At 37.4% G+C, this 23,027-nt stretch overlaps 1 protein-coding gene across 1 annotated transcript in view; it reads right to left on the minus strand.

Annotated features, from left to right (window-relative positions):
• MAOA (monoamine oxidase A) overlaps nucleotides 1-23,027 on the minus strand; it is a 67,349-nt gene that overhangs the window by 39,048 nt on the left and 5,274 nt on the right. The window contains exons 2-3 of the mRNA XM_037057250.1: nucleotides 13,183-13,277; nucleotides 6,091-6,228 (exon numbers count right to left, since the gene is read on the minus strand). Of these exons, the coding sequence (XP_036913145.1) occupies nucleotides 6,091-6,228; nucleotides 13,183-13,277 (233 nt within the window). The remainder of the gene's footprint in view (nucleotides 1-6,090; nucleotides 6,229-13,182; nucleotides 13,278-23,027) is intronic.

Here is a 23,027-nt window from a genome sequence, read left to right on the forward strand (position 1 = left end):
ACATAGGGAACACAAAAGATTCCACCAAGAAACTACCAGAACTGACAAATGAATTCATTGAAGTAGCAGAATACAAATTAATATTCAAAAATCAGTTGCATTTTTATCTCAATAATGAACTAACAGGGAAATTAAGAAAACAATCCCATTCACAATTGCTTCAAAAAGAATAAAATACCTAGGAATAATTCTGACCAATGATGTAAAAGACCTTTATGTGGAAAATTATAAGACACTGAAGAAATAAATTGACATACAAATAAGTGGAAGCACATACTATGTTCATGGACAGGATGAATTAACATCATTAAAATGTCCATACTACCCAAAGCAATATATAGATTCAATGCAATTCCTGTCAAGATTCCAATCACATATTTCACAGAACTAGAACAAATATTTTAAAAATATATGGAACCACAAAAAGCCCTGCATAGAAACAGCAATCCTGAAAAAGAAGAACAAAATTGGAGGAATCATGGTATCTAAATCAAACTATATTACAAGGTCATAGGAATCAAAACTGCTTGATACTGGCATAAAAACAGACACATGGATCAATGGAACAGAACAGAGAGCCTAGAAATGAAACCATACTTTACAGTCAATATTTGACAGAGGAAACAAACACATATGTAATTGGCTAAAGATAGTTTAACCAATAAATGTGCTTGGAAAATTGGACAGATACATGCAGAAAAGTGAAACTAGACCATCTTCTCACACCACACACAAGAATAAATTTAAAATGGATCAAAGACTTAAATGTTAGATCCAAAACCATAAAAATTGTAGAAGAAGACATAGGCAGCAAAATCTTAAACATTGCTTGTAGAAATTTTTTATTGGATATATCTCAGGCAAGGGAAATAAAAGTAAAAGAAAATGGGACTTCATCTAACTAAAAAGTTTTACACAATAAAGGAAATCATCAACAAAATAAAAAGATGACCCACAGAGTGAGAGAACATATTCACTGATATATTGGATAGGGGGTTCCTATCCAAAATTAATAAAGTACTTACAAAACTCAACACCAAAAGACAAACAATCCAATAAAAAAATAGGAAAAGGACCTGAGCAGACACTTCTTCAAAGAGGATATACAGACAGCCAATAGACATATGAAAAGATGCTCAACATCACTAATCATTAGAGAAATGCAGATTAAAAGCACAAGATATATCTCACATCTGTCAGAATGGCTATCATGAATAAATCAATAACCAACAAGTGTGGTGAGGATATGGAGAAAGGGGAACCCTTTTGCGCTGTTGGTGGGAATACAGACTGGTGCAGCCACTGTGGAAAACAGTATGAAGATACCTCAAAAAATTAAAAATGGATTTGCCTTTTGACTCAGTGATCCCACTTCTGGGAACAGAGCTGAAGGAACTCAAAACACTAATTCAAAAGAATATAAGCACCCCTTTGTTCATTGCAGTGTTATTTACAATCACCAGGATATGGAAGCAGCCCAAGTTTCCATGAGTAAAGGAGTGGATAAAACAACTGTGGGACATTTACACAATGGAATTCTACTTGGCCATGAAAAAGAAGAAAATTTTACCTTTTGCAATAGTACGGATAGACCTAGAGAACACTATGCTAAGTGAATTAAGCGAGTCAGAGAAAGACAAATACCATATGATTTCACTCATATGTGGTATGTAACAAACAAACTGAACTAACAAGCAAAACAGAAACCAATTTATAGATGGAGAACAGATGACAACTAGTTGCGGAGGGACTGGGGGTGAAGGGATTGAGTAAAAAGGAAAAAGGACTCATGGACATGGACAACAGTGTGGTGATTGCTGGGGGGAGGGGTTATAAGGGGACTAAATGGTAGTGGAAAAATTATAATAAAGAGTATATATTTAAAAAATAAATATTATGGGAAAAGTTAAAAAAATAAAAAATAGAATTACTGTATATATTACTGAAGCTAAGGCTGTCATGAAAGAATAATATAATTTGCATTATTAACCCAATACACTATCATTTTGGCAAAAAGGCCCTTTTTTTCTTAGAAGTGGACAGAATAGTGAAAGTTAAGATAGTTTTAAATAAGGAGACTTGTTTTTTGCTATGTAGTTTATTAGCAATCTTACCTGGAATATTTAACTGAGTATCTTTCTGCTTTTCTCTACTCTGGCCTGTTTCCTTTATGGTTTTTTGGTTACCATAAAAGTATCCACTACACTGAGTATTTCTCATTGCTGAAATGATATGATATTATCAGAAACACTACCAGATATAAAGCACTCATTCAGTTAAAAATAAATGCAAAGCAATCCACTACTTTTTTTACCTTAATATTTCTGTCTACCCTGGTTGAAAATATGTGTTCTTTGGCAGGTAGAATGATTGAATGTTATTTATATTCTCCATCTTTTTGTTAGGTGATATTATATCTTAAATGAAAAAAAGTGTTTAGCATCTTAAATATGTGTTTACTTATACATACTAATATTTAAAATAGAGCTTCAACATTCATTATTCAGAATTTAAATGAATGTTTTCCAGTTACTACACCAATCACAATAATCAAGACACAATAATTTCGTTATGGCAGATAGCTACACTGCTCTTCCAGGCTCAAAGGCCAAAGGGCTGAGCAAAATGATCCCTGGCACTGTCTTTAGGGACATGATGAAGGACATAGAATGACTCTTAGAAGAGAGTCCTCAAGGAAGACCAGACCAGCACAAAGGCAACTTCATGGAGTTCAAAGCCATGACATGGGAATCTGGCATACAAAGAGACAACATGGAAAAGTGGAAAAGCCTTGACCTAAATTTCAGCTCTGTGGCCCTTACTTGCTTGAGTAGGTTATTTGGCCTCTGACCTTCGGCCTGTTTTGGTGAAATGGGGCTACAGCCCCTGCCTTAGAGTCCTTGTGAGGGTTCAGTAAGATGATGGAAGCGAAGACCCTGGCACAGGGTTTGGAACATACAAGGATCTTAGTAAAGGTGAGTATGGGTTGTTATTACTATAGGAGTGCTGTTCACCTTGAGGGATCAATCACTGTGGCCACTATTTCAGTGTATTCTTTGTTGTCCAAACTGCAGGTTAAGCAGTAGTCTTAGCACCAAGCCTGCCACATGCGGCATGTACAATAATTATAACAGAACATTATTTCTATTGTGTTGACATGCATGGCCATGCAATGACAAAGATCCAGAGGTTAATAATGCCTAATAATTCTTGAATGCCGCCTCTGGCTACCAAGCCCCATGCTGCAAGATGCCTTTTCGAGTAGGTTATGTGACAGCTCAGCTATACTTGTATTTTTTAAAATATTTATTTATTTATTTTTAGAGGAAGGGGAAGGGAAGGAGAAAGAGTGGGAGAGAAACATAAATGTGTGGTTGCCTCCCATGTGTCCCCCACTGGGGACCTGGCCTGTAACCCAGGCATGTTCCCTGACTGGGAACTGAACCAGTGACTCTTTGCTTCACAGGCCCGCGCTCAATCCACTGAGCTACGCCAGCCACGGCTATACTTGTATTTTTGTTGAAGAAAAATGTGGTAGCAGTTGAGTAACTCTGCTCTATAGAAAGCTATTTCTTTGGAACAAGACTATCAGGGATGTCTGGCCCTAACTTTAGAGACAGGAGCTCAGTAGCAGCAACAAAGAAAGTGACCCTGGATGTTACTCTTAACATTTCCCTTTCCTTACTTAGGCATTTGATGTAGCATTTCCTTAAGTTTTTCCACAAGTTCATTCTCTACTAATGCTTGCAGCAGGACTCTGTCAAAGTACAGAATGATTACAACTAGACTTTTGAATGCAGCATTCACCATGAAGCCAAGTAAATTCCAGAGGTGTCAGAAAGCCTAAGCTAATGATGGTTAACTCATTAAGGTCCTGTCAACAAGGTTGAGCAACATGTCGTGATTTGTTGATAACTTTCAAGCAAAGGCAAAATTCCCAAACATAATTTTCTCATTTTACTCCCACCCCCACCTCCATCAGGAAAAATGAGTTGAATTATGACAAAAGTTGGCTGGTGATGCTCTAAAAAAAACTCACCTTAGTATCACGTTTTAGAGTGGGCACAGCTGGGAGATTAACAGGTAGTTAGTTGGAGGACATAGCTACAAATTTTCAGTTTTTCCCTCTCAAAACGTGTATAAAGGAACATGGGACTGGGAGAAGAGTAAAGGAAAGATACTTGCTCTTTCTTCAGCCACAAAAAAGATTGGAGGGCCAGTATATTTCATTCAGTACCCTGAGTTTCATTTCCTACATCACATATTGGGATCACTAAGAACATGCAGTCAGTGGGTAGGCAGACTGTTACCAGTTACAATCCTCTCAAGTCAATTTATATCTCTGAACCTCAGTTTTTTCCTGTGTGAAAAGGGTATAACCATGCCTGCCCAGCAGGGTGGAACTAAGCGTTTAGTGAGTTGATGTATAAAGCTCTTAGTTGTTTATTGTCAGGTTCCAAATAAAATTTTTTTAAATCTCTTAACACATGAAAGTTACAGAGGAAGAGATTATAAGCATGAGTCTGCTCAGATTCTAGGATAATCATCAGCTTCATTTGCTTCCCAATTGGACTGGAGAATGAATTTATAATACTGTTTACTTAATACTTGAGTGCAAAGGATTTGGTCTGTCTTTCAATATTAAATGTGCTAATACACATAATGGTACTCAATATGTTAGCTGCTATTATTCTTACTGTTGTTATTACTTACCAGTCTGGAGAACACCATGACATACAGAAAGGAGAAAATGGGGAAACGAGGGGATTTTTCCCTCTTGATTGTGACTACTGAAGCCAGTATTGCTCAATACCTTGTAAAAATTATTATTTACTTATTTTTAAGATTTTAAATTTATTTATATTTAGAGGGGAAGGGAAGGAGAGAGGGAGAGAAGTATCAATGTATGGTTGCCTCTCATGCATCCCCTGCTGGGAACTGGCCTGCAACCCAGGCATGTGCCCTGACTGGGAATCAAACTGCAATCCTCTGGTTCACAGGCCTGCACTCAATCCACTGAGCTACACCAACCAGGGCTGTATAAATTTTTATACTTTCTTCATTCCTTCATTGACCTCTGAACCCACAGTTTTTCTAATGGCTACTGGTTTGTTTTTTCCCTTGTATGACTGCTAGACTCTCCCAAGCATCCAAAACCACCTGACCATCAGTTTTCCAAGATTTGTGATTAAGCACTGGTATGCATACATCACAGGTATCCTTAACTCTCACCTTCAAAAGGCTGGGGAGACACCAGACCCACCTGATTGCCTGGATTTTAGTGTAGGATAGCTGTGTCTATTGAGAAGTGATGCAGTTATTGGCATGGGAATCCTGGCATTACAGAGTAAGTGACACCTGGCCTAGTGATTCTCACTCTAGGAAGTGGGCTACAATGTCAGATTGGAAACATGACTTCTCAAGACATATTTCTACACTCCAGCAGCTCTGTTTGGCTTCACTAAGAAAGAATAACACTGGCAAGAGCAGCTGTTCCAGTAGTGGATATCAGCATTTAGAGGTTAAACAATCATTTGTTTAAACAGTAGGAAACTACACAACCGGGCTAGACTTTGCCAGAGTCAAGGCTAGGTGCAGAAGAAATTACCAAGGCTTGTAAAGAAGTGTCAGGTAAGAAGGAGAATGAATAACTCTGTCAGTATTTAAAAAGTGGCTTCAAACTGTTGATTTTTTCTAGGGGCCTTAGAACTGTATCACAGGTGTCTTAAGGGCTGCTGGGGGCTACCAGAAGCTGTGTGTGTGTGTGTGTGTGTGTGTGTGTGTGTGTGTGTGTGTGTGTGTGACAGGCACCCCCCCCCACTCCAGAGAGGGGAGAAAAGGAAACTGAAAGCCTTTTATCCCTACTCCAGTTGGACTGCGGTGGGAACGCAGCCTTCAAGTGCCTCAGTGGGTTATGTGGAGGAGGGCTAAGCTGAGGGCTGACCACTTGCAGTAAAGGCAGAATATTACCTTAAAGCCAAGAACAAATTTTTATGATTGTTTATGAGAAAAACAACTCAAAACAAAACCAAACTTTTCCCCAAATACAAAACTCCCCCATTGGTCCCTTGAATAAAATATCAGGCTTACCTTAATATATTGTACAACACGCTCGTTCACATTCACTTTGTAAGTTTTTAAACCCAGCTCCTTAGATAACCTTAAGATCCTGTTCTGGGTGGGTCCAACATAAGCCCCTCCAACATCTACATAATCAACCTGTTCATTCTGCAGAAAGAGAAAAAGTGTTAAAAAGACTTTAGTTAAAACTTGAAAAAGAAGGTTGCCTTATAGTAAAATGTTTACTTTTTACAACTTAAATGTGCCTAACATCTCTCTGATAAAATGCAACTGAAAAGAACAACCCTTTCTACTCCATTCAAGAACTGGGCACAACTCCATATGACATTCATTACCAAGCAACTCCATTTGCATAGTTATTGGTGAGGCTATTTCAACAACAGCATACATAAAGAATAAAAAACACCTGGCTAGTGTGGCTCACTGGATTGAGCACTGGCCTGTGAACCAAAGGGTCCCCAGTTCAATTCCTAGTCAGGGCACATGTCTGGGTTGCGGGCCAGGTCCCCAGTGGGGAACATGTGCGAGGCAAACACACATTGATGTTTCTCTCCCTCTCTTTCTCCCTCCCCTCCCTAAAAACAAATAAAATCTTTTCAAAAAGGAATAAAGAACACTGTAGTACATCCTGCCAATCAAGAACCATTTTAAAGCACTTAGGTTATTTTCTATGCTTTTCTTTGGACTTGCTGCTGCAGGAGCCACCTAGGAATTTCTTATGCCTAATTCTGTGTTTTCCAACAGATGAAATCTCAAATCAGCCCACACTGATGGGCTATTGATCTGATTTTAAAACATAGGAAAGAATGCATCATAGGAAAAGAGTATGAAAATATATTTAAAAGATTCATATACCTAACAAATTAGTTTATAAATATATAAGCCTTTGTTCTTAAACCGAAGTTTACTTTTCCCCCTCTTAAATGCAGTTCTACATTTTTCCAGCTTTTTAATTAACACATTCCCCAATGAATTGATCAATAAATTAAATACTGGTGAGTTATAATTCCTCCATGTGTTTGTAATAACTTTTTACAGGTCTGTTTCTACTTTGCTATTTATACCATCAGTTCTCATTCATGTTGCCTCCTCTTGTTTGCCTGATTATTTTATATTGCATGCCATTTGTTGAATCTGAAAAACTAGAAATTGTTGTAGACCGCTCTGCCTGGTTTTAGGAATTGTATCTCAACCCCTTGTGGCTAAGGGCGAGGGCCGACCTCTGGAATTCGAGCTGCCTGTTTCCTCTCCCTGCCCCAAAGCTTGGTCAGAAGTTAATGATGGGTAAGACCCCTCACAGCAGGGGGCAACCTAAGCCAGACAGGATCACTTGGGAGGCCATCATGGAAGGACTTGGGGGGGGGCTGTGACAAAGAGCATTGGACTCTTGCCCCCCCCCTTTGACATAACCCGAGTCCCCATGTTCTCTGGGAGAAGCGCTTCCTGGCTCTTATCCCCTTAAGCCTGAATACCTGTTGGGAGAGGTGCAGCTCCTTGCCTTGCTAGAGCCTGTCCTGGGGAAAAATCTGGCATCACAAAGATTTGCTGATAAACCTGTGAAATCTGCTCTGCTAAGAGTGCTTTCATTCATAGGTTAAGGGTTAGAGCAGGAAACCCTAAACCTCTGTTCCTGACAGACTCTGGCTCATAGTAAGCCCTCAGATTTCTTTGAAATGTTATCTACTGTTTGATCCTTGCCGCCCTGTATTCCTGTGTATTACAACCCAATAAAAGGCCCTGGAGAAGGGAGCTCAAGGCCTTTTTCTCCTCGGAGAAACTGGCTGCTGTTGGCCTTTTTCCCCTGTGAAACTGGCCACTGCTCACTTCTCCTCCCCAAACAGATCACATCACGTCTCAGTCATATTCATTCTCATCTGTGGCACCCAGGGGGATTTGCAAGGGAAGTTGCCCCCACAGGAAATAATTTTAATCCTAGGAGGATAATATCTTTCTTAGAGAAAATTTATGTCTACTTCTGCCCAGCACCTGGGTTCACTAACAATACCTGATAACTTTATTGCATTTTCTATGCCTGAATGATGTGAAGCTGGGCTGAATGTACTCAGTGGCCTAGTCCTTTTGCAGTTTGCCCTTAGTGCTAGGACAGAATCCATCCCAAAGCATGAACAGCTTACCAACACTTCTCTCCACACACACACACTTCTGTGAACTTTGGGCTTAACCTTTAGTTGTCCTAGCTTTGTAAAAGTTTTGAAAGTACTATTGAGCCTCTTACTTGCTTCTTCAGTGGTCAGCAAAGTCCTCCCTCCCGAACGCACCAGTGAGAAGAAAAGTTAGGTCAATCTTTCCATTACAGGTGTTCTAGAAGGGTTGGTACAATTTACCTAACCTGTTATTTCCAGAATATTGTCTAGTATTATTCAACCTCAGCTTCCTGGAGTAGCCTGACCTCATATTATTTTTCTATTGTAGGATATGCTTTGCTAACATATTGTTTATGATTTTTGCATCTATGTTCATAAATGAGACTGAGGTCATCCCATGATTTTCCTTTCTTCTACAGCCCTTGTCTGTTTTTTCTGCATTAGAGTATTGCTAGTCTCATAAGTTAATAATCATACTTTCTTCTGTTCTCTAGAAGAGTTCGTCTATAAATTGAATGAACTTTTCTTTGAACATTAGGTAGGACACTAAGCCTAGATAGCTGTAGAGCTGTAGAGCTATCTAGGCTTAGCATTTTCATTATGGGAAAATAATCTACAGATTCAATTTATTTTGAGGCAAAAGCACTACTCATATTTTCTATGTCTTTTTAACTCAGTATTAATTTCAATAAATTATATTTTTCTTATAAGATACGCATTCCATGTATGCTTCAAAATATGACCAGCGGGGAGTGCAGTGGAGACTCATGAGAGCTGGCTGGGTGTCTATAGGCAGCAGTGCCAGAGGTATAATTAAGTGACTAGTTAGATCCCTCTGAGAAGAATGGGGTCTAAACCTTAAGTAGGATTCTCAGCCTAGAGCACCAGGGCCCAAAAAAGACACCGATAACAACCAACAGCAAAAAGTGGCAGGGCTGTAGAGACAGACAGCTGGAGATGCAAGAAGGGTTTAAAGGGGCAACACACAAATTTTCATTTGCAGCCACTTACCCTGGGCTCTGGCAATGGCAGGGGCAGAATGGGCTGGTGATGCTTGAGGAGAGACTAAGGACTGAAGTTTGGGGGAGAGAACTGAAAGAATAGACACCAGGGTCCTGGTACAGAGTTATACCTCATGCTGCAGCAGCCAGTGGGTTCAGGCAGACCACTCCCCTCTGAGAGGCAGCAGCCTGAGGGGAAACAATAGCCTTGACCCCTGGAGGGTATATGCCCTGCCCCTGTGGTGCTTAAGCATGACTGCTGAGTGCAGAGGAACCAGATTAACAGCCAAAGGAGATAGCCAGAGATAGTAGATACCTGGAAAAGGGGAGGGGCAGAGTGCACTAAAGATGCTGGAGGAGAGACTAGGGTTTGGAGGCCTTGGGGAGTGGACTGAGAGAGTAGCTGCTGGATCCCAGTGCTGAGCCAACACCCACATGCAGCAAGCTTCCTGCTCAGGCAGACCACTCCCCTCAGAGCAGCAGCAGCCTGAGGGGAAACAATAGCACCCACCCCAGGAGGGATTCAGCCCTGCCCTAAGGTGCTTAAACTTGACTGCTGAGGGTAGAGTGACTGACATGTTGCCCCTCAGTCTATAGGGTCTTGATTTCAACCTCAATATACAGCCTTTGGAGAGTCCACAAACATGCAACCCTATTAGAAAACAAATACACCATTCCTTTGGTAGCCCTGCAGGCATTTTAACTTAATTAATTTGGTTCTTGAGAATTATAGAGGAATCACACTAGAAAAAAATTGGAAAGTTCTGAACTAATAGAACTATCTGAACAGCTGCCAAGTGACAATATTAAATTTGACATTTCAGTACTGAGTAACTTTTGTGATCCAGAGTAACTTTTATGTCATTTCCTCACCAAGTAATCCTAATTGCTTCTACTATTAGAAACAATTATGATATTATTCAATTCAGTTTCTTATTAAATCCCATTTCTTTTCCTGCTTCCTAAAGCCCCCTTTTTTCTATTCGTTTGAAATCTTTTAAATGTTAGTTTCTAGTTTCCAAACATTTCGGAGTTCCTTTCTTATGTACCTGAGGGAAGTTATATCATGATCAATACACAATAGTTCCTGTATAGTGTTGACATATATACATTATGCGGCATGAAAAAGCAGCCTGGGGCAATAACATATTAGATCTCTCATCCCCCTTATACAATGAAATTTATTCTTAACTGAAAATCTGCAACATGCCTGATGTTCTTATTTAATAACCAAAAGGCTTTAGAGATAAGAAAAGTAGGGCTAAGGGACAACTTAATAATTATCTCAAAAATGAAGAAATAGTTTTCGGAAAATGACAAGACAATCATATCTAATGAGGTTATACAGGCAGAATATAAAATCTTTCTTTTTAACTACAAACACGACTTCAATTAGAATTTGAGTTGGAAGGGAGCTTCAAGTACATTTAAATTAAATCTCACTGCTCAGATTGAGAAAAATAAGATGTAAAAGAACTAATAAGACTTACCCAAGGTAGGATAGTGTGTCAAGCCAGTACAGGGGCCAGAATCCTAGTCTCCTCACTCCCACACCAATAACTTCCCAGTGGACTATATCTGAGGAAGTACTAAGAAATTCTCCAGATACAACTATTCTAGATATACATTAATTTAAAGCAAGTAAGCAAACAAACAAATATATATGATAGAGGAGCATTTCTGTAGTATTCCCTGGCAAAACACAGATTCAGCTTCAGCAGGTCTGAGACAGGTCTTGAGATTCTGCATTTCTATCAAGCTCCAAGGTGTTTCTGAAGCTAAGGGCCTATAGGACACTTTGAAAACCAAGGTTGTAGAGCAGTCTTAGAGCTGAACAGAGTAAAAATAGGCCCATCGTACACCCCTGTACATCTAAAAATGTAGAAAGCAAATGACAGAGAGGAGTATAGCATGGTGTGGCTGAAACAGCTGGTATAATATCTTAGTTTAGATGTTGCTCTTTGGCTATTCCATATCCATTCAAATTCTCTTTCCCATGCCTGCTTTTATTATGCATCCTGAAAATGGTAAACACTTGCTGTCCCAAGCTCCTTAGCAGCTAAGGGTAGCTAAGTACCCCAACTCTAACCAATAGGACTCAAGCAAATGTCTGCTGGGGTCTTGGGGTAAAGGAAAAACTTAGTGGCAGGTAACTTGGCCACCTCTTCATGCTCTTTCCTGCCTTAAATGAGGACTTGATGCTCAGAGATGCAGCATCCATCTTCTTACCACTGGCAATAAGCCAACGTATAAAGAATGAGGAGAAAGACTAAAAGATCATAATCTTTTTAAAAAGATTTTGTTTATTTATTTATCTTTAGAGGGGAAGGAGAGAGGGAGAGAAACATCAATGTATGGTTGCCTTTCATGTGTCCCCTGCTGGGAGTTGGCCTGCAGGGAACCGGCCTGCAACCCACGCATGTGCCCTGACTGGGAATCGAACCTCGATCCTCTGATTCACAGGCCTGCGTTCAATCCACTGAGCTACACCAGCCAGGGCTAAAAGATCATAATCTTGATGACAAAGCTGAACCCCTGCACTAACCTGAACTACCTACGAGAAGACTTCTTATGTAAAATAACTGAATGTTTGTATTGCTTAAGCCATTCTTATTATCATGATGTAAGCCATTCTGTTCTAAGTCTGACATATCTTCTAATTACATAGATGCTTCCTCTCCTTCCAGTCACTTCAACAATTTAGTTTTGTCCTTACAGCCAATCCCCAGCCTTTAATACTCTATTTGTGTGCTCTAACAAAGAGTCTCATGAATGACTTCTAACTGGCAAACACAAGAGTCTTTTCAGTCTTCCTGGTCTATCAAATGCTGATGGTATTTGACTATTTAGCATACTTTCCTCTTTCCTGTACTGATTTGCATGTCACTGTTCTGATATGGTCCTCCTGTGCCTCTGCCCCCCTTAAATCTGCATGCTCCCCAAACTTCCATTTTTTGGCCCTACTTCCTTCCCACCTTATGTCATCTATATGTATACTTTTATCTGCTGCCACAGATTCAAACACCAGCATCCATTTCCTTGAATAGTAGTAATTGATACTTGGTGTTCATTTTTCCAGAATGGTGATATGATTCCAAGTACAGGCAAATCTTGGAGAGATAGTGGGCTTGGTTCCAGACCACAACAATAAAGCAAGTATCCAATAAAGAGACTAACACAATTTTTTAGTCTTAGTGCATATAAAAGTTATATTTATACTACAATGTAGTCTATTAAGTGTGTAATAGCATTGTGTCTAAAAATGTACAATCTGTAATTTAAAAATACAATATTGCTAAAAAATGCTAACCATCATCAGAGCCTTCAGCAGGTCATAAACATTTTGCTGGTGGAGATTATTATCTTCAATTAATAATTTAAAAAATGCAATGTCTGCAAGGCACAAATAAAACAAGGTATGCTGTATAAAAAGCAGTGATGTAGTGAAAACTGGGTTTCTTGTCATGTCTAGCTGACTCTACCTGATCAAAAAGTATCTCTGGCAGCAGCACACCATTAAGGGAACAAAGACCAAGGGAAAAGTTATGCAAAAATATGGTACATTTGTTTCTTCTTACTGCAGCTACACTTCTTTTAAGTTTTGTATCCTTGGATAAATAAACGAGGAACCTATACTAAGTGTACTTGTGTCATGGGTATAGAGTTACTTTGAGTCGAGTCAAATTGTAACCCCACCGAGACACTACATCTTCTATTTAGGTATCTGGTATAGAAAATTTGACATTGTGCTAAAGTTATTTGTTCACATTTGTGTTCTTCATTAGAATGTAAGCTCCCAAAGGTCAGAGACCATCACACCTTTGGTGAGTGCTTATTGAAAAAAAGGGACACTTATTTGATGGAGTAGTTTAGGGTTATGGAGGACAAATGGCTTCACAGCATGAACTTTTGAGATCTCTTCTAGCTCTGTGTCTTCCAATGATCCTGCTTCTAGTTTGTGTGAGATATTATATATAAGTATTTAAATTACTTACTCTTACAGTGTATGTTCTACCTCCAACTCTGTCTCGGGCTTCTAAAACCAAAACACTAACTTCAAGTTCAGCTAACAATTTAGCTGCAGATAATCCTAAAGGGGAAAAAAAGAGAAACAGAATCAAGGAACACATTAACATCTAAACATGAAATATCCAAGATTTAATCAGATCTACACATAAAATTAATGCAGGGTATCATACAGAATCCATTGATTTTTCTGTCTTTTTAATATATTCTTACTGCATTGTGATTAGCTTTATAGTCTATCACATATTATATGTTATATATAAAGATATATAAAATAAAAACATATAATACAATATATTATTACATATAATAATATAATACAATATAATACATAATATAATATATAATATACTATATTACCCATTATACTTTTATTATTTATCAAAAGGGCAGTTGAACAAAGTATAATCATTTTTAAATATATATTTTGTAGTTCAAAAAATAATCAAATCACATTTAGGAGAACTTGGTGTACTTTTAATCAGTCTATTGTGCACCTCTTCCAGAAATCCTGATTGTATAAACAGAAGAGTAAGTTTTCCTGGAAACTTCCCCTGGCTACATCTCAGGATATCTGTGCTTTTCTCAACTTAAAACTCCCTTATAATCACTTCCTATGATGTAATACTTGTATTACATGCTTGCCAGATCATGATTTCCCCACTCCATTTAAAGTTACCAGAGGTAGATACTATGCTTTATACTTGATTCATTCACTTAAAGCTGACAACGTGTTTTCCTTGTAAATAAAAACTTTCATAAAAGTTTGCTTTTTAAACCAGTATACTAATACCAGAAAAGTGGAGAAAATGTTGTGAATTAACATTATATCAAAGATGCATGCTATTGACATTACTTATCGTTGATGTTAATCTTGACCAACTGGCTGAGTTATTGTTTGCCAGGTTTCTCTACTGTAAAAGCTACCCCCACCTTCCATGCTATACTCTTTGAATAGAAGTCTATGCACAACCTACACTTGAGAAGATACAGAGAACAGACTGATGGTTGCCAGAAGGGCTTGGGGCGCTGGGTGAAGAAGGTAAAGGGATTAAAAACTACAAGTTAGTAGCCACAAAATAGTCCCAGGGATATAAAATACAGTAGAGGAAATATAGTCAATAATACTGTAATAACTGTGTACGGTGCTAGGTAGGGACTGGAAATATTGGGGGACTGCTTTGTAAAGTATCTGATTATCTAATCACTATGTTATATATCTGTAACCTAATGCAAAATAATAATGAATATAAGCTAATGAAAAATAAAAATTAAAAAAAGAATTGGTGAGTTATGTCCCAGTTCCTTGAGGATGAAGTATGGACATAAATTATTTTGAATTCTGCTGCTCAGGAGATTTGCCTCCCTTCTCCCATTTATTTATGTGTTTAATAATGTATTCATATCACTATGGACTCATAAATAGCCGTTTTATACCTTGAGTTACAATCCAATACCACATAGTTTATTTTGTTGCTCAAATTCTTCCAGCTTTGGTCACTGGGAGTTGTTTCAATTGTCTCCGGTGTCTCTTTGACATGCTCCCACCCTTTTGTATATACGTGTCTGTGTAATTCCTTAATTTCTGTCATTATAAGATGTTCTAGCCTCATCCTGTCTTTCTCCACTCTGGTCCTAGAACCAGCCATTTCCCCCATGAGCCTTTGTTCCTTTTATTAGAAACCAAGATCTGGGCTCTAGGTGTGCCCCATTGTTACTTGGGGTGTCACTGCTTCTAGACCCACTTGGCTCACAGAGTAAGAAAATAGATGTGTGTACACACTTATTTTTAAATATACATTTTTTACTTGTGATGGTATTTTATACCTAGTTATCTTTATACTCCTATTACAAAAAATATGAAGCAGACTACAGAGATAAATATACTTCAAGGAGAAAAAATCATTAGTTAGAACATTAGAGTGAAAGAGGAAAAAGAGTGACACCAGGGATAAGATTAGTAAAATGATACAAGTGATACCTAAATAGGTATAACAGTGGTAGAGGAGATGAACTATTCTAAGTGATTTTTAAACCTGGTAATTTGATAGGTCACTCCTAATGGTATCTATCTTAAAAACAAAAAAGAACTGCAAACATTTTGTTCAGTAGCCATTTCATTGGTACTAGTATTGGTATTGTCATTTTGAGGTTATTATGTATGTGGTATGGGATGAAGGACAAATACCATATGATCTCACCTTTAACAGGAAGCTAAACAACAAAACAAATAAGCAAGCAAAATATAACCAAAGACACTGAAATAGAGAACAGGCTGACAGTGACCAGACGGGAGAGGGGAGGGAATTTCAGGGGAAATAAGGGAGGAATTTAGAGGAACCTATATAAAGGATACATGGACAACAACTGAGAAGGGTGGAAATGGGAGGGAGGGGGGAGCATGGGGGGTGGGATGGGATGGGAGTAATAGACAGAAAACTGTGCTTGAAAAATAATTAAATAAAAAATTGGAGAAAAAAAAGGATCTGACAACACTCAAAATGCAAAAACCAGAAAATAGGAAAATAGCAAATCATAGCAAGGTAAATTTTAATAATCTTTCAATTTGTGTTCTAAATGAGGATGATGACTTTAAAACAATACAAGTCCTCTCCTGATTTCTCCCTCTTCAATCACTTGAATTTTACAGAAACCAAAATAAAGTAGGTTAATGAATTTATTAGGGAGGTTTAAAATAAAGCAACTCTACTAAAAGCACACCTCATTTGAGAGTTCAGGCAATGGTAGTACTAATTATTATTATATCGGCAGAGCCTGGGTGAGAGTAGGCAGCCAGCATTTTGAGGTTGCTGTGGCAACCTTGAACCAAGTTCCAACTTCTTAAAGGCACTGCCCATGAAAACTGTATTCCCACAGATTTTGCACTGCTTCCAGCATCCTGAGATGGCTACTCTTCCCATAGCAATGGTACAGTAAATGATTTAACCCACGTAGTGTACCCCAAAAAGGATTTAACATCTGCAATGGCACTGGCTGTGTGGCTCAGTTGATTGGAGCATTGTCCCATAAACTGAATGAGTGGACACAGATTTAATTCCCATTCAGGGTATACACCTAGGCTGTGGGTTCTATCCCTGGTCAGGGCACATACAGGAGGCAGCTGATTAATGTTTCTCTTTCACATCAATGTTTCCCTCCCTTTCTCTCTCCTTCCTTTCCTCTCTCTCTAAAATAAATAAACATGTCCTTCGGTGATAATAAAATTAAAAAAACTCAAGACACATTATAATTGAATTACTCAAGATTAACGATAAGGAGAGAATCTTAGAAGCAGCAAGAGAAAAGGAGACAGTTACCTACAAAGGAGTTCCCATAAGACCATCAGCTGATTTCTCAAAAGAAATCTTGCTGGCAAGAAGGGCTGGAAAGAAGTATTAAAAGTGATGAAAGGCAAGGACCTATATCCAAGATTGCTCTATCCAGCAAAGCTATCGTTTAGAATGGAGGGGCAGATAGTGTTTCCCAGACAAGGTCAAGTTAAAGGAGTTCATCATCACCAAGCCCATATTATATGCAATGTTAAAAGGACTTATCTAAGAAAAGGAATGTGATGAAAAATATGAACAGTAAAATGACAATAAATTCACAACTATCAACAATTGAACCTTAAAAAAAAACAAATGAAGCAAACAACTAGAACAGGAACAGAATCACAGAAATGGAGATCACATGGAGGGTTATAAGCAAGGAGGGGGAGAACGAGGGAAAAAGTACAGGGAATAAGTAGCATGAATGGTGGGTACAAAATAGACAGAGGGAATTTAAGAATAATATAAGAAATGGAGAAGCCCAAAAACTTCTATGTATGACCCATGGACATGAACTAAGGGGGCAAATGTTGGTGGGAGGGGGTGCAGAATGGAGGGAAATAATGGGGAAAAATGGGACAGCTGTAATAGTATAATCAATAAAATAAACTTAAAAAACATCTTCAATGAAGATTTCAAGGAAATAGTACTTTGCTTCTTGAGATATAAATCTCAAGTATCTTGTCACTGTAGAACCTTGCTTCACACTTATTCTTGCCTTCTTTACCTCGCCAAAGGTCTTTCCTTTACTTTACCTCTTAAAGCACATTCACAATGCTCTATTTCAGAAAAACAGAAATTGGTCCGTTTCACTCATGCCACCCTTTCCAATTAAATTTCTGGTTTTCTTTTTTTTTCTTTCTTTCTTTCCTTCCTTCCTTCCTTCCTTCCTTCCTTCCTTCCTTCCTTCCTTCCTTTCTTTTTCTTTGTTGTTCAAGTACAGTTGTCTCCATTTTCACCCCACCACTCCACCCAACCCCAGCCATCCCCACTCTCCACACTTGATCCTACCCTTGATTCTTTGGTTTTGTCCATGTGTGCTTTATAGTTGTTCCTGAAAATCCTTCCCCCATTATACCCTCCCACCTCCCCTCTAGTTACTGTCAGTTTGTTCTTAATTTGGTTTTCCTTCTACAACAAATGATCTAGTTTCTCTGCCTCCTCACTAGAACAAACCTTGAAGTGTAGTCCATACTTTGAAAAAAAAAAGTCCAGTGACCCTATTGTCAATATAGATAAGTGATATAATCATCTGATCCTGTTATCCTGTTTTTTTCTTAGCACACATTGCCACCTGGCACATTAGAAATGTAAAACTCAGAAGATTCTAAATACTACTAGTACATTTTCTGGTCTTTGAACCAGTATTGAACTTTTTAGCAAAAAGCAACAGAGAATATAACATGCATACACATTCATTTGGTACATACAACCATTTGTATCATCTATCTATCTATCTATCTATCTATCTATCTATCTATCATTTATCTATCTATCCATCCATCCCAACCATTTATCTATTCGTATATTCATCTGTATATTCTACTTCCTTGCAGAAACAATTCTCTGCTTTTGAAAATGCTAAATATTCTAACCCTTTTGATTAGCTCAAAGACAGTGTTGTCTCAAATGATAAAGAGATAAAAACTAACAATTAACTTTAAGTTGTCCTGAATTGAATAGGCTGTTTGTCTAGACAGCCCCAATTTCTTTGATTATTGTTCAGCATTCATCTTCACTTTAGATAAATGGATCTCACCCAAGTTAAGGAATGCAATTATCCCTTAATTCATTTTTCATCCTATTCTTTCATTGAAGTTTAAAATACACCAAGGGTACACCACACTCCTGTCCTCGGATTTTGCACACTAAGATGTACTGTGGTTTAAAGCAGTAGTTTCCATAATATTTTATGGAACACTAGTCCTCAAGATGTTCCAGGGAAAGTATCAATGTTCATGGAAGTTGGGATATCTCATTCTGTTTCTCCTTCTGGGAAATGTATGGTGTGCACTGGCATATCAAAGGCCCTGACAAGTCCTATAGTGAAGGCACCTAATTAACTCAGCATTTCTCTACCCTCTGCCTGAAAAAAAGAAAAAACCTCAAAACACATTTGGGGAGAGCTTATTCATATCTTAAAATATTGTTCAAATATTTACAGTAATAAACTAGCTTAGACAAGTTCCCAGGTGAACAATGCCTAGAGCACAAGCTCAAAGTAATGAAATAAAGCTTTAATGTAGCTCTGGCTTATGCTCTGCTGACTCTTTTAGTTCTTTTCATGTATTTTTAAAAGTGACATGCTTCTTCAACTTTGACATTTGTCACCACCTAGGAATGTGTATAGTATACATCACACTAAATTTTTAAAGTTAATTTTCTATGATTCAGTGAAGTGGTCTCTGGCTGACAAAATTCTTATATAACTGCGTGCTTGGATTCTTGGATTGAATACTCTGAAGACAATAAAAAGCATCATCAAACATCAGCTCATAGTGAAGTTTTAAAAGCAATATTCCTGAAGCAGGAAAACAGAGAGAAAAAAATCATAAATTTTGCTCAAGGCATAGAGTGACCACTTAAGAAATATTAAATGAATGGACAAATAAATGCAAGATAAAGGGTTTTGATTTAAGCCACAGGTCACAGTGAACTCATTTAACCTGGAAATGGTTACCTAAAAGGTCATCTTCATTACATTTCAGATTTTATCCAAAATCCATAGCACATCTGTCAAGTACCATATCATTCATTAAATCATTTCCCCATCACTCATTTCTTGTTCCCTTTTCTGTGTCACCACTGAACCTCTGAACCAATCTCAAGCACCAAGAGCACCTCAGGCTCATAGTTATAACCCTTAATATGTATAAGGGATCTTGTGCCTCACATGCTTGTTGGAGAGAGAAATGAACTGACAGATAAAGTAGATAACTTAACCCTTTCATTTGGGTCTGAATTTTGTCAAATGCTTCAGTGATCAATGATCTTTATAAGTTACTATACATGCATATTAAATCAGAAGTGTGTATAAGCATGCGCTGCATAATGACATTTTGATCAGTGACAGATGGCATATATGATGGCGGTATATTATACAGCCTAGGTGTGTAGTGGGCTGTATCATCCAGGTTGGTGGAAGTACATTCCATGATGTTTGCACAACAACAGAATTGCCCAATGATGCATTTCTCAGAACATAACCACCATTGATCATTAAGTGGCACATGACAGTATTTAACAACAATGGCTTCACTTTAATATGTAGGATCTGTAAATACCAGTCTTAGAAAACTACTTAAAAAATTACACCTACCACCACAGACTTTCATTTTCTTCACCAAGGTTCTCTCCACAGATTATTTATTTTTATTTTATTTTTTAAAGATTTTATTTTATTCATTTTTAGAGAGAGGGGAAGGGAGGGAGTAAGAAAGGAGGAAAAACATCAATGTGTGGTTGCTTCTTACACACACCCTCTACTGCAGACCTGGCCCACAACCCAGGCACGTGCCCTGACTGGGAATTGAACCAGCGACCCTTTGGTTTGTTGGCCATCACTCAATCCACTGAGCCACACCAGCCAAGGCTCCACAGATTATTTATTTTCAAGCCATGTCAGGCTCACTGTTCTATTTATCATGGTCTCAATGTGGAAAATGCAGGTGCCTTGTAGCTTAGCCAGGATGTCTTGACTTTTTATCATTGTCTATTTATAAATCCATTACTAATAACTATTTAATGACCTAATAAATCCTTTAAATTCTTATGTATCACCACTTTTGTGACATCTCAGTATCATTCCAAAATATATACACTACAAGAGCAGTGACACTAAAAAGATTTCCATAGCATCAGATGTTGGCTTGTTGCAGAAAAAAAGTCTATCATATAAATATGCATATTTTTTGCTGAAAAGGTCTAATAGCTTTCATCAGCTTTCCAAAGGGACATTTGATCCAAAAGGTTAAGAACCACTTATCTAAACTATTCAAACAATCACTATGTACTATCTTGCACATACTAGGAACTTTTCAAGGAAGAAATAAATTCTTTATATAAAGGTCATTTGACCTAATAGAGTACCCCATATTTTTAATTTAAATGTTCATGAATCAGTAACATTACATGTAATGTATTCTAAAGTATAAATTGCTATGTAACAACAGTCACTACTAGGTTTTAGACCATCAAGCCTCAAAATAAAGCAACAATAAGGTTTACTACAGTTCTATGAATGACCTTATAGAGCAAGCCCAGGGAGGCAGGGTATTGAGGGAGCACTATCTTAATGGTCAATATTTTAGGGACCAAAAGTCAAGTTATGTCACAAAGAATTGTGTGGCATATGGTAATCCACTTAATCCTTGGAATCTCAGTTTAATACTTTTGAACTTTTACAGGCTGCAATTCTGTGACCTTGAACATAAGTCAACTCTCAAAGCTAATCTGTTTTTTATGTTTTTATGGACACTCTGACCTAATCAATTGATTAAATATTGCTACAAAGTGGGGTTTTAATTACTCTGGCCTAGCAACAACTAGAAAAGGGCTTTTAACTAAGGCTCAGAAGAACCACAAGAGAAGTGTGAATGAGAACCTGTAAGAAAGACCCAAATCCTGATTTAAGTTAGCATAGGATGTCAATATGAGACATGATGCAAACCATTTCCAGAAAACAAAATGGAAGAAAAAAATGTTTAGGAGGAGTCCAAAAGAGAAAGCTGAAGAGACAGACCTTTAAGAAGTTGCCAATTACTACTAAAAAAGATACTGGAAGCTATACACATAGAACTTAACCCAATATCTAATTTTACTAGTTGGCAAAATCATGTTTCAAAGATTTTAAGTTGCCCTGTTTCATGTTAAACAACATAATGAGGAATACATTATCCAAGGAAAATACAAACTGCTGGTAAAACTATGAAATATTTTCCAATATAAAAAGATAAAATAGTCCTAATAATCAACTTGTCTCAAACATTACAGTATTTAAAAATGTAAATGAGCCCTGCCTGGTGTAGCTCAGTGGATGGAGTACGGGCCTGAAAACCAAAAGGTCGTGGTTCGATTCCCAGTCAGGGCACATGCCTGGGTTGTAGGCCAGGTCCCCAGTGTGGGGCGCGCGAGAGGCAACCACACATTGATGTTACTCTCCCTCTCTCCTTCCCTTACCCTTTAAAAATAAATAAAATCTTTAAAATATGTAAATGAACTTCCTTTGATTCATTTTGTGCAGTTCTAATAACTCACAATTAAAAATGAGAAGTCATCATCATTATGAAATCTATCCGTTTAGAACATATGGAAGTATAGACTTGAAGCAAGTGCTAATTGGATGTCTACACTCTTGTAAACCCCTGCAAGTGATATAAAACATATAATTTCAATCTTTCTTGGTATACCTCATTCAAATTCTGGCAAGATTTGTCATATAGAAAATAAGTTTATGTCACATCTGCACAAAGATTTTATGTCCCAATATGTCCCAATATTCACCAGTAGCAAGCTTCCACATTCCTTTTTCTCAATAATTTGTCTCTGTGATCCAATTCCACTATAGTTATACTATAATTATATAAGTATTACTAAAATAAATTATTATTATGAAATTATAGTAATTATTTTAATAATACTTATATAATTATTATTGGAATTATCAATTTTAATTAGTAAAATGTATTTAATTGCTGTTAAATATATTTTAAATATATTTTTCATATTAGTTGAGAATTATTTATAGATTCAAATCAATTAGTACTGGCAAAATTCCAAAATTGCCCATTAAATGTAAGACAAACTCTAAAGCTCATTCAACCATAAAGATATCAAAAAGTCAGACCTCCCTGAAATATAATTCTTCTATTCTTTGTTCTATATAAAAATAAGTTATAAGGTAAAAATATTTGTTTATTTTTAAGAAAAAATACAAAATAGGGGCAAAGAAATATCCTAAAAAGCAGAAAGTTAATGCTCAGCCTTCACTGAACTTCAGAGTATCTAAATAACTAAGGCACCAAAAAAAAGTGGCATTTTTAATGTAAGCTTCTCTTAACCACTACAAAACCACAAGTATGTGCTTCCAAGTTCTGGGTTAACATGTCTAAAATGCCTTTAGCAGAAATGACTTCAGGGTGAAATATTTCAAAAAGGGAAATTGTGGTATGTTGTACACTCAATTGTCAACATTCAAAACACTATCAGTCAATCTTCTTGCAAAATAGCTTTTCTGGCTCATGACAGAAAGATTCAATCCCTGCTGATTTTACACAGCACCAAGTTCAGGGAGGCTAGGGCTCTCAATTCTTTTAGTGGAGCTCGGCTCATTGAAAAAAAATGTAGGTGAGTTCTCTATTGCTTAGACACTATTCAGAAATATCTTTTAATACATGACACTTGAAATTTCATTTCAAAAAATATGGATTTTTTTTTTAATCAGCAAGGACTATCCCATGTTATGAATAAAGTGTCACTGTGCACTC

Source organism: Sturnira hondurensis, unplaced genomic scaffold, assembly GCF_014824575.4.
Source record: "Sturnira hondurensis isolate 20B ecotype Veracruz unplaced genomic scaffold, ASM1482457v3 Scaffold0009560, whole genome shotgun sequence".
Taxonomy (NCBI): Eukaryota; Metazoa; Chordata; class Mammalia; order Chiroptera; family Phyllostomidae; genus Sturnira; species Sturnira hondurensis.